The sequence below is a fragment of the Otolemur garnettii genome, unplaced genomic scaffold (genome assembly GCF_000181295.1).
Source record: "Otolemur garnettii isolate 467f Iridium unplaced genomic scaffold, OtoGar3 scaffold00001, whole genome shotgun sequence".
NCBI classification, from domain to species: Eukaryota; Metazoa; Chordata; class Mammalia; order Primates; family Galagidae; genus Otolemur; species Otolemur garnettii.
Genome location: NW_003852396.1, coordinates 31,612,554 through 31,624,560, shown reverse-complemented (window position 1 = coordinate 31,624,560; position 12,007 = coordinate 31,612,554). Strand labels below are relative to the sequence as shown.

The following is a 12,007-nucleotide window of genomic DNA, read 5'->3' as shown; positions in this document are numbered from 1 at the left end:
AATAACCGAAGACCAAACCTAGTTTGATTTCCACAATTAAGAGATTTGGTATAATGCTTTCTGATTTCACAGAATCAAGGGCATAATGGCAATTCAAAATACCTACTAAAGTGGGAAGTTTAATAGAAGATGTAGAAAAAAACACGAAATTTCTTTTCAATACACAGAATCCAATCCTTATCTAACACTCACAATATCTGAAGAAGAATGGAAAGATCATTATCTAGAGATAAAGGAGAACTTAATTTGACTGTGTAAGAGCTTCCCCAAATTTTTCGCAGCTTGTCTTGAAAGGCCCTGTATTTCATTCCTTGAGTTCTTAACTCTGCCCATAGTTATAGAGGATCTGAATATTAAGGGACAACTTCAAGTACTAAATTAAAGGATGGAGGATTTGTCAATCATTTGAGAAGAGTTATGTCACTAATAAAAGAAAGAGAAGTGTCACATTAATTCCAGAAAGTTTATCCTCAGATTCCTGAAAGTTAAATGCAGAGTCTAAAATTTGCCCTCTATTCTTTGTTTTCAGATTAAGATAAGGGTACAAATGTTTAGGTTACACTGTTTCCATTTCTAAGGTAAAGTTGAGCCCTTCACCCTGGGTGATGTGCTGAACACCCTCCCACTGAGCACACTAGGTGAGATCCCACCAATTGCCCTCCCTCCTCCCTTCTTCCTTCTACCTCCTCTCCCTCCCCCCTTGCTAGACTATAATGTGTTTTCCTTTCCTGTGGGTATGTATTGTTTACATATTCATTTCATATTAGTATTGAGCACATTGGATAAAATTTTTCCCCCTTGTTGTGACTTTGCTAGGAAGAATGTGTTTCAACTACATCCAGGTAAACACAAAAAATGTAAAGTCTACATCTTTTCTTACGGCTGAATAATACTGCATGGCATATGAACGCCACAGTTTCTTAAACCATTCATGGGTTGATGGGCACGTGGACTGCTTTCATGTCTCAGCAATTATGAAGTGAGCTGGAAAAACATTCTGGTGCAAATGTCCTAGTGGTAAAATGATTCTTGTTCTTCTGGGTAGATACCTACTAATGTTGCCCTCTGTTCTTGATTATGCTATGAATCACAAAGAGAATATTTCTTGGATTGACTCTAATTAAACTTAAGTTATAATGAATAAAAATAGTGATTGTTTTTAATCTGAAGGAGCCACTTGTCTTTACTTTATGCAAATTATTATATATAGCTTAAGCTATGAACACGGGGACTTAGAGGATGCTCTATTAAGGGTGAAGGTAGATGGGAACTAGGTTATAAAATAAAGGAGTCTTCATCCAATAATTTGTCCACTTGCATATTCACTGATTAATGCTGCAATAAAATTTTAAAAGCAAGCAAACAAACAACTGCAATGACAACAACAACAAACAGAGGACAGAGAGCTTGAAACATTAAATTCGGAATAGTAAGACTGAATGAGATTTCTAAAGAAACACAAAAAGGATGGGTAAAAATAAAATCAAAAATGGAATGGTAATAGGCAAATGGCTATGGAAGAAGGTCCAAATGGGCCATAATGTGTAGAATCCCTCTGCAAAGCCCTAAATCATGTCACTATGAAACATCATCAGAGAACTTCTCTTCCAAGTAGTCTGATAAAACCAGCCCATGTTTCCCTGATGTCCAGTTATCTAGTAAATCTAGTGGCCAATACAGACATCCAGAAAATGTTCAAAGTTTTAAGTCAAATAGACCTAAATTTAAATTTGTATTCTGACTTTCACCCTATCCTGGAGAAACTCACTAAACCTCTCTTCTCCACTTGTATGTTTTGAATAATATCATTGTTCTTAGTCTATTTGTTGAAAAATGAGACAATAGCATCTATTTTATGTGTTTACTTCTGGGACAAGGAGATATTATTTACAAACCAGCAAAAAAGTGAGATGTCTAAGATCTGGAACATGGGAGAAAAATTAGAAAGTGTATTTGCTTAGCAACAAACACAAAAATTAGTGACATTAGTAAGATAGACCACACTGAACTTTAAATGAACCTAAACTTCTGCCTTTGATTCATGTTTCAGTTGGTGTCTGTGGAAACTCTAACTTTAGGGAAGAACACCAGAGTCCTCAGCCCTGCTGCTGTGGCACTTCCAGACTGGGCAGATGACGGTGCTGAATGATTTGGTGGGGGCAAATTCAAGGACAAGATCAAGACCTCAGGAAAGTTGCTCTAAGGTGCTGAACAAAATGTTTTTCTAGTTTCCTAAGTGGTGGGAAATGTTGAGTTAATGCAGTGAATGAATGATTCTGTGTAGTATCAACTGAGAAAAACCAGGTTCACAAGTTTGGAAAGGAGACCTTTATTTCTCATAGAGTTACATCCTGCAGGCTAGCAAAAGCATAGCCTCTGGCAGAATTAAAGAGCAGGCACTTTGGGGGAAGGGAGGAAGAGACAGAATTTTATGCTAAACAGGTTGGCCAAGTACACATATTCATCAGGGTATAGGAGCAGCTATGAATATTCACAAAGGAGGAGATGCACGTGTAGTAGGCTAACCTGTATGTAAAGTGTTCTAAGTTCACTTTGGGATGGAGACTTAACATTGAAACGTATTCCAAGTATGTGGGTCATTGTGAAAGTTGTTAGAGACACAAAAATCAAGAAATGTAAAATTTACATGGATGGAAACAAATGAAGCCCTCCTAGCAGCACCAATATGACGAGCACGTTGAAACTTGCAGGGGTGATTCAGAAAAGACACTGTCAGCTGTGTTTCTTGGAAGTGAAATAATGAACTGTAACGCAGTCTGTCTCAAATCATTCATAGGGACCTACAGACAACTTTACATCAAAAGGTAAAGCAGAGGACACAAAGTCCTCAGGGTCCAGCCTCCAGACAGTGATCAGAACCACTCCATGGTTGCTGATCTCTTACAAGAAGGAATACTAGTCAGTCAGCTGTCTGGAAACTGCAAAAAAGGAGGGGCAACATTAGGTGGTGTTGGCCAAAATCAGAGGAAGAGCAAGTCTTTAGAATAGGCTGGGTTTTGTTTAAACCTTTGGAAAGAGTGTAATGGATAGGGATGGAGAGTTATAAATGCATGTGTCTGCCCTCCCTTCCCACGATGGCCAGGAATTCAGTCTCTGATGTTTCTATGGGGTGCCTTTGGCCAAAAAGAGGTCCATTTGGTAGGTTGGGAACTTAGGTTTTTATTTCTCAAAGGCCGTCTACACCCTAAATGGTAAGGGAATTTAATGACCCACGCTGGTATTCTCTAGGAAAGGTATAAAAGAAGCCAGAATATTTGAATGTTCTCAGTGACCTGCTGAGAATCAATTTTTGCCTCCATTTCCAAATTTTTCTGTACCTATTTTCCTTCTCAACCTGAAATTTTATCATTACTGGGACTTGATTAAAACAGAAAGTTAATGTTTTGCACCTGAACCTTCTCTTTCTTTAATAGACATAAGCATATGTGTTTTTTCATTTTAGTTAAAATTCTTCCTTCTCTGTCTACCAACCAAGTTAATTGTCAGATTCTAATGAAATAAATATCAAAGGACTTGGAGAGTACTGCATAGTTTTTTCCAGTGGAATACCAATGAGGACCAGAACAAAGGCAGGACAATGTGATGATGATGGCGATGGTGGTGAGCATTTGGAGTGTGCTTTACACTTTAAAGAATATTGACAAACACTTTCATTTAGTGACACTATATGGAGAGTGAAAAAATACAGAGTGTACAGTTGGAAGCAAGGAAATTCTATAAGAATACAATATGTTATCTTTTATCCTTCCATATGCTAAGAAAGTGAATGATAAAGGTTCTCCACCACAAAAATGAAAACTGCATGTAAAGGCAATCCATGTGTAAGCTGGAGTTCACCATTTCATGGTGTATATTTACCAGAAAACACCATCTTGTATATGATGAATACATATATTTTATGTCAAGTTTAAAAATAAATAAATTTGGAAAAAAATTACTAAATTATGAATTCACCTCAGTAACTCCATTCTGCTAGGTAGGAAAACTTAAACTGCTGTTTCCAACCTGCATTTGTTTTGAGAAATATCGATTAATGGATGCCCACCTTGCACACTGCTCATGAAGATCAAAGCCTGACAAAGTGAGTAACAATTAATGGAAAAGCTTACACAGCAAAAATGACTTCGTAATGACGGATGTCCCATCACTGTTCTTCTGTCTGCCAAGACTGCTCAGCTCACATCTCCCTGGACCTCTCAGCTGCCCTCAGAGGATGCTCTCTCCCCACTCCTATGCCAACATCTCCTTCTTCCAGCCACCTGCTTTCCTCATGATTGGCATCCCAGGGCTGGAGGCCATACATGGCTGGATCTCCATCCCCTTCTCCTCCATGTACACTGTGGCTCTCACAGGGAACTGCCTGATCCTGCTGGCTGTGAGGAGGACTCCCAGCCTGCACCAGCCCATGTACTTCTTCCTGTCCATGCTGGCCCTCACCGATGTGGGCCTCACCTTGTCCACACTGCCCACCACCCTGGCTGTGCTCTGGTTTGACCATCGGCTCATTGGCTTCAACACCTGCCTGGTCCAGATGTTCTTCCTGCACTCCTTCTCTGTGGTGGAGTCCTCGGTGCTCCTGGCCATGTCATTTGATCGTTTTGTGGCCATCTCCAATCCCCTGCGCTATGCAGCTGTCCTCACAAATAATGTCATCCTCAGGATTGGGCTGGCCATCATGGCCCGTGCTACCTTGTGCCTCTTCCCTGTGCCATTTCTGATTAAACGCCTAAACTTCTGTTCTGGCAAGAACTTCCTGTCCCATTCATTCTGTTTCCACCCTGATGTGATGAGAAGGGCCTGTGATGACATCACCATCAACATACGCTATGGGCTCTATGTGGTACTGTCCACAGGTGCCATAGACTCTCTGCTCATAATTTTATCCTATACTCTCATTCTGCACACAGTCATAGGTCTGGCCTCTCCCAGGGAGAGAGTCCGGGCCCTCAACACCTGTGTTTCCCACATTCTGGCTGTATTTGTCTTCTTTATTCCAGGAATCACCATGTCTATGATCCACCGTTTTGGAATGCACCTGCCCCACATTGTACATGCCCTTGTCGCCTATGTGTACCTTATGGTGCCTCCTGTGCTCAACCCCATCATCTACAGTGTGAAATCCAAGCCCATCAGGGAGGCCATGCTAAGGGTCCTGAAAGGGAAGGGGCAAAACTAATGAAATCAGGAAGGATTTTAGGATCTGAGTACCTTAAAAGACACTGCTATGGCCTTGCAGGAACTTGTTTGAGGCAACAAACACTGAAAACCCCTAATTCATGCTAAAAAAAAAAAAAAGTGGGAAGCCCATGAGTTTTACTAATGTTACAAATTTGTGTTCCTCAAAGGAGTAGTGATGAAAATTAAAGACTGAGAAATAAATGTAACATGTTCCTATTTCTCCAGAAGCTCACAGTCTTACACCAGATACTAGACAAGCAGCATGCAAAGATACAACCAGACGATTAACAAATAAATGCCACAAGGAAGTTCTTCTACTCAAGAAAATGCCAAGGTCTGCAAAGTGGTAGTGGACAGACTTGCCTGGTAAGATTGGGAAAGCTTCCTCAAGGGAGGAAATAATTTGTTATATGATCTTCAAAAAATGGATAGCTTTTCTAGGCAAAGTAGGAGTTGAGTAAGGATAGGAAAAATCTAGGAAAAAAGAGGTGACATGAAAAGATGGTTTCACATTTTGAAGAACTGCAAGTGTTTGTGAAAAGGTTTCTACTCCCATACTTTTTTTATGTCTCTACCACTTGTGATGGAAACACAGGGACAGAAACCAATGAAGCCCTCCCGGCAACACCAATAAGATGAACAAGTTGAAACTTGCATGGTTGTATCTGAAAGGACCCTGTCAATTGTGTTTCTTGGAAGTTAAACAACACACCATAACACAGCCTGTCTCAAAACTTTCATAGTAACCTACCTACACTCTTTACATCAGAGGACACAAAGCCCTCAATGTGCAGCCTTCATCATACACTGGTCACAGCCACTCTAAAGTTGCTGATCTCTTACCAGGAGGGATTGCTAGTCAGTCTGCTATCTGGAAACTGCAAAAGGGGAGGGACAATGTTAGGTGGGAATGGTAGAGGATGAAGCCACAGGGTAGGTGACCACGCTCTTCAGGACTATATGTACTATGCTAAAGTGCTGGCTTTTATCCAGTTCAAAAATGGTAATTTATTATTTTTTACTATAAGTTAATAGTACGAAATGCAGATTAGAAGTATGTTGGCTGTATGAACTAAGCAGAGCTAGGAAGAGGAATCAGTTTATGCTCTTATATGGTCTCAGGATTTTCCTACACACTTTTTATGCCTACATATTCTTATCCTCCTACCTGACTATGTCATTTACAACTAGTCTTCTTATTTGCCATTTATACCTAAATTCCCGGAAAATCCTGCTTCATTAATTCTCCTTTCCACACTATTCAAGGGAATGTATTTTTTTCCTGCACACATACAACACTTTTCCATTCCACTAGACTGTGCGCCCCCACTTGCCAACATATACTCAAGTACCTACTGTTGTTGGTGGAATAGTAGGTGCTCAGGTAATTATTTTGAAGATCTAATTATAAATGACTTTGAACAGGTGATCAGGTGATGCCTTACTTACTTAAGAGAAAATTTGGAGACATTTACTTCCAGGGAACTTCTGTCATTCAGAAGAAATAATACACATAAAAAAATTAGAAAAGTTTGGGAAAAGGTTTTCAGGTGAATTTGCATAGCTGAATTGGAGACGTGAGAAATACAATACAACTGCTTAAATTAAGTACTCTCTCTAAGTGAGAGTTTTCTACTCTTTCACCCTAGGGGTTCTCCTGGACCCTTTTTCTGGAAGTGATGCCCTGCCCACCTCAGTGAAATACTCTGGCTCTATAAAACATTCTTGTAAAAGGAAAAGAAAAGAAAGAAAGTAAAAAGTTTTAGGGGGATGCAATACAAATATAAGATTTGTTTATATCTGACTGAGGGTATCTTTGGAGAAAGTGAAGCTGGAAGCACCCATGTGTCCTTCTCCTCATGTCCTCCACTTCTACTCCCCCTACAGGGTGGGGTCAATTTCAAAAGATCTTAGTATATAGTGTCAATGCCAGGTGAGTGGGTAAAAACACCTGCTTTACAGTCAGGGAAACAAAACTTGCTCAAATTCTGTAAAAACTAACTTATACTGTCAGCTAACTGATTGGGAACATTTTATCCTTTGTACATTAGCAAATAGTTCTTTTTTTCTTTCACAACTATGTACTAGGCACACTGTTACATGCTCAGAATAAAATGGTACCAAACACCTTGTGCGAGGAATACATATTTATTAAATATGTATACAAATTAACATATATTTGCAAAAGCACGATGCAGTATTCCTTTTGGCTTCTCGTCCCCCAATAGACTGTATCCTCCATGCAGGTAGAGTCTAAGCCACCTTTGTCTGCATTGCATCTTCACTGCAGGATTCACACTTATTTTGATTGCACTAATATTAAGGGCACTAACAATGTATTTACTGACTATATTAGTTTGCTGTGGCTACATAATAAATTACAAAAAAAAAACAGCTGCTTAAAACCATACTCATTTATTATTTCACATTCTGAAGATCGGAAGTATCAGTGAATTTGGCTGGGTTCTTTGTTGTGGATCTTGTAAGACTAAAATAAAAGTGTTAGCTGACAGGGCTCTTATTTGGAATCCCTGGGAAAGGAACCGCTCCTGAGTTCATTGTGGTAATTGGCAGAATCCAGTTCCTGGAGGTTGTGCCGCTGGGATTACCTTTTCTATCCTGTCTGTTGGCCTCCCTCAGCTTCTTGGGGTTACTTACCTTTTTTCTCACATGGCCTTTCTATCATCAAACCTGCAAAAGTACACCACATCCTTGTCATGCTTGGCTTATCTCTGACTTTTGCTATCAGCTTGAGAAATGCTTCCTTTTTACGATAATATCCCACCTGGATATTATCTCCCCATCTTGAGACCAACGGTGACATATGACATAACATAATCCCAGGAGTGATATCTGATCAAATTCAATGGTTCTGGGAACTAGAGCAAGGCTTTTTTAGGGATATTTTAGAATTCTGCCTATCACAATGACTAAATAAGTGCATTAACAAATGGACAGTTCTGTGAAAGTTACAATAAAAGTTATCTGATCTGCTCTAAGGTATTAGGGTGGTTTTTCTCAAGAAATGGTAATTAAGGGGGTGGAGCCTGAATGTTGAAGATAAATTAACTGGGGAAGAGTAATTAGAGGAAGATGTATTAGGCAGAGAAAAATCACATCTCCAAAGAGCTTTAGAAGGAGGAAGCAGGTGAGATAAAGGAATGAAACAAAAGGTAGTAGGATTGGAAGTCAAAAAGCAAAGAGCCTATGTTTCAAGAGTAACCTGAGAATATAAATGAGCATCAGCCAAAAAGATGAAATATAATTAGTGTTCTGCAATGATGTACAAATGTCTTCACCTGAAATTTTAAAAAAAGAAAGAAAGAAAGAAAAATAATTAGTGTTTTAAGCAGCGGTGGCAGTGGTTTTGACATAATCATGTTTTCCTTTGGGCAGATCATTTTATATTGTATTATGGAGCCTAGATTGCATTAAAGCTATAATACATGCAAATTTAATGGTTAGAAAGGTATTAAAATAGTCTTGATGAGATTTATTCAAAATTTGAACTAGAAGAGTGGTGGTACAGACAAAGAAAAACAGACAAGTCCAAAGTTATAAAAGAAGTAGAAATTATATAACTTGATTATGGATTGACCATGAAGACTATGAGTAAAAAGGGAATGGACCAAGGATAACTCTGAGCTTTGGGGCTTGCATATTAAGATAAATAGTGGTACAATTAAGTGATATATGAGACATGAACAGAGGAATGTAATTGGGTAAAGCATATCATGAGTTTTATTTTGTACACTGTGACCTTGAACTCCCTTAGGAGCATCTAAATTTTCAGAAGCCATTACATTTGTGAGCATGGAGCTCTGCACTGTTGCAATAGTTTACTCCAGAGGTACAATTTAAGTCATCAATACACAGATGGCAATAGAAGCATGATTGCATAGGAATTAGAGGCCTGCTTCTAGTTCATTTTACACTATGTTTTTTTTACCAGGGGTAGCAGACTGTACGTGCAAAGGAAACTAAGAAATATCCAGAGAGATAGAGGAAAACCAGCCTGTGATGCCACAAAGGGCAAAGGATGAAAACACATCAAAAAAGAAAGAGTGGTAAACTGTGATAAATGTTATTGAGAAATCTGGTAAGGTAAAGACTGTAAATCTTAGGCACACAGAGGCCCTTGATGATGTATAGTTAAAGTTCTTTGAAAGAATTATATGAGAGATGCAGAAATGAAGATAAGTTATAGATAACTTGTCTAAGAAATCTGGCTATTAGAGTGGCGCCTGTGGCTCAAGGAGTAGGGTGCCAGCCCCGTATACCAGAGGTGGCGGGTTCAAACCCGGCCCTGGCCAAAAACTGCAAAAAAAAAAAAAAGAAATCTGGCTATTAAAGGGAAGATATAAAAAAGGAATATGGGCTCCAGATAGATTTACTTGTTGTCATTGCTGTTTTCAATAGGGAACAAACTTGAACATGGTAAATGCCAAGAGTGATTCATTTGAGAGAGTGAAATAGAATATCTATGAGGGGGGAGTGTCAATACTATAAGTTTCCTGAGAAAGTGGGAGGGGAGAGATCCAAAACAAATTAGTAAAAACCTATATGAGACTCAGCTTGATGGCACCTTGAGTACTAGAGACTTCGTAATAATTATACTAGTGTAAGTAAGGCCTCCCCCTTTGATACCTCTAATGTCTGCTCAGGAAAGGCAAAGAATTGTCTTACCTGAGCCCCTCACTTTTCAGGGTTGTTTTTTTTTTTTTCATTTTTTAATTTATTTATTCAACAACTATTAATTAGCACTGTGTTTACAAGACTAGAAAACATTAAGAATTACAAAATGATTTTTAGAGACTTGACACATCATTAGTTTATTTTTCACTTTTTCAATGTCCTGGTGCAAGTACAAGTAGGGGTTGCAACTGGGAGGGAATTGACTCTATTGAATTTCCTGAGGAACTGAGCTGCTATGATTCACCATGTGTAAGACTATAGCTTCCCAAACCCCATTTAATGTCAACATGGAAGATTGCACAGGGGTCCGGAGATTATATAAGGCAGGCATAGAAGTGGCACAGGTCACTTCCACTCACATTGAAAATAATGGCTAGAATTTAATTACATAAAAACTAGCCAATGTCTGCTGTAAACACTACCACATTCTAGGCACTTTGCTGGGGATTTTTGTTTGTTTGTTTTTGAGACAGAGTCTCACATTATTGCCCTCGGTAGAGTACTGTGGCATCACAGCTCACAGCAACCTCAAGCTCTTGGACTTAAGCAATTCTCTTGCCTCAGCCTCCCAAGTAGCTGGGACTACAGGTGCCTACGACAATGCCTGGCTATTTTTTCTTGCAGTTATCATTGTTGATTACCTGGTCCAGGCCAGGTTCAAACCTGCCACCTTCGGTATATATGGCTGGTGCTGTAACCACTGTGTTACGGTGCTGAGCCCTTTGCTGGGGATTTAATGATGAGCAAAAACAGATTGAACAATGAAAAGAGATGGTGTTCAAACATGATAAGCATTATACAAGGAGAAGAAAGCATATGTGGGAATAGGTATGAGGGAACTTGATGACTAAAAGATGAAATGAATCTTAAGTGCTTAGAAGATCATATGTTTCAATCCAAGCACAGTGGCTCACACATGTAATCCTAGCACTTTGGGAGCCAAGGCAGGTGGATTTCCTGGGCTCAGGAGTTTGAGACCAGCCTGAGCCAGAATGAGAACACATCTCTAAAAATAGCCAGACATTGTGGCAGCCGCCTGTAGTCCTAGCTACTCAGGAGGCTGAGGCAAGAGAATCAGTTGAGCCTAAGAACTTGAGGTTGCTGTGAGCTATGATGCCATGGCACTCTACCAAGGATGACAAAATAAGAATGTCTCAAAAAAAAATCATGTTTTAGAGTTTGTTATTTGCATTTTCTAGTTAAGACTGTTTTCATGTTCTATTGAAGACAACTTCTATTAACTATCAGTAACAGCCCTGCAGAAGCCAAACTGCCTGATTCCTGGTGGTCTGGTGGCTCAGAGTGTAGGGCACCAACCCCATATATGGAGGGTGACGGGTTCAAACCCGACCCCCGGCCAAACTGCAAAAAAAATAGCCAGCTTTGGTGTGGGCACCTGTAGTCCCAGCTACTTGGGAGACTGAGGCAAGAGAATTGCCTATGCCCAATAGTTAGAGGTTGCTGCAAGCTGTGATGCCACAGGACTCTACCAAGGGTGATAAAGTGAGACTCTGTCTCTAAATAAATAAATAAATAAATAAATTATGATGGTGAAAAAGATTGATAGAAAAAATAAGAGAAAAAAAGAGGACACCACGACCAAGTGGGTTTTATCCCAGGACCTCAAGGATGGTTCAACATACGTAAATCTATAAATATAATTCATCACATAAACAAATGAAAAAACAAAGACCACATGATTCTCTCAATTGATGCAGAAAAAGCTTTTGATAACATCCAGCATCCCTTTATGATCAGAACACTTAAGAAAATTGGTGTAGCAGGGACATTTCTTAAACTGATAGAGGCCATCTACAGCAAACCTACAGCCAATATTGTATTAAATGGAGTTAAACTGAAATCATTTCCACTCAGATCAGGAACCAGGCAAGGGTGCCCATTGTCTCCACTGCTTTTTAACATCACAATGGAAGTTTCAGCCATCACAATTAGGGAAGAAAAGGAGATTAAGGGCATCCATATAGGGTCAGAAGAGATTAAATTTTCACTTTTTGCAGATGATATGATATTATATCTGGAAAACACCAGGGATTCTACTACAAAACTCCTAGAAGTGATCAAGGAATACAGCAGCGTCTCAGGTTACAAAATC

The 12,007-nt window shown here is 39.4% G+C and overlaps 1 protein-coding gene across 1 annotated transcript; it reads left to right on the top strand.

Annotated features, from left to right (window-relative positions):
• Positions 1 to 4,234: 4,234 nt before the first annotated feature.
• Positions 4,235 to 5,197, top strand: LOC100957882 (olfactory receptor 51I2-like). The gene has a single exon (XM_003781383.1). The coding sequence runs from the start codon at positions 4,235 to 4,237 to the stop codon at positions 5,195 to 5,197; it is 963 nt and encodes a 320-aa protein (XP_003781431.1).
• The last annotated feature ends 6,810 nt before the right edge of the window (positions 5,198 to 12,007 follow it).

Coding starts and splice junctions, on each gene's coding strand:
- LOC100957882 (XM_003781383.1), top strand. CDS start 4,235: ATGCTCTCTCCCCACTCCTATGCCAACATCTCCTTCTTCCAGCCACCT.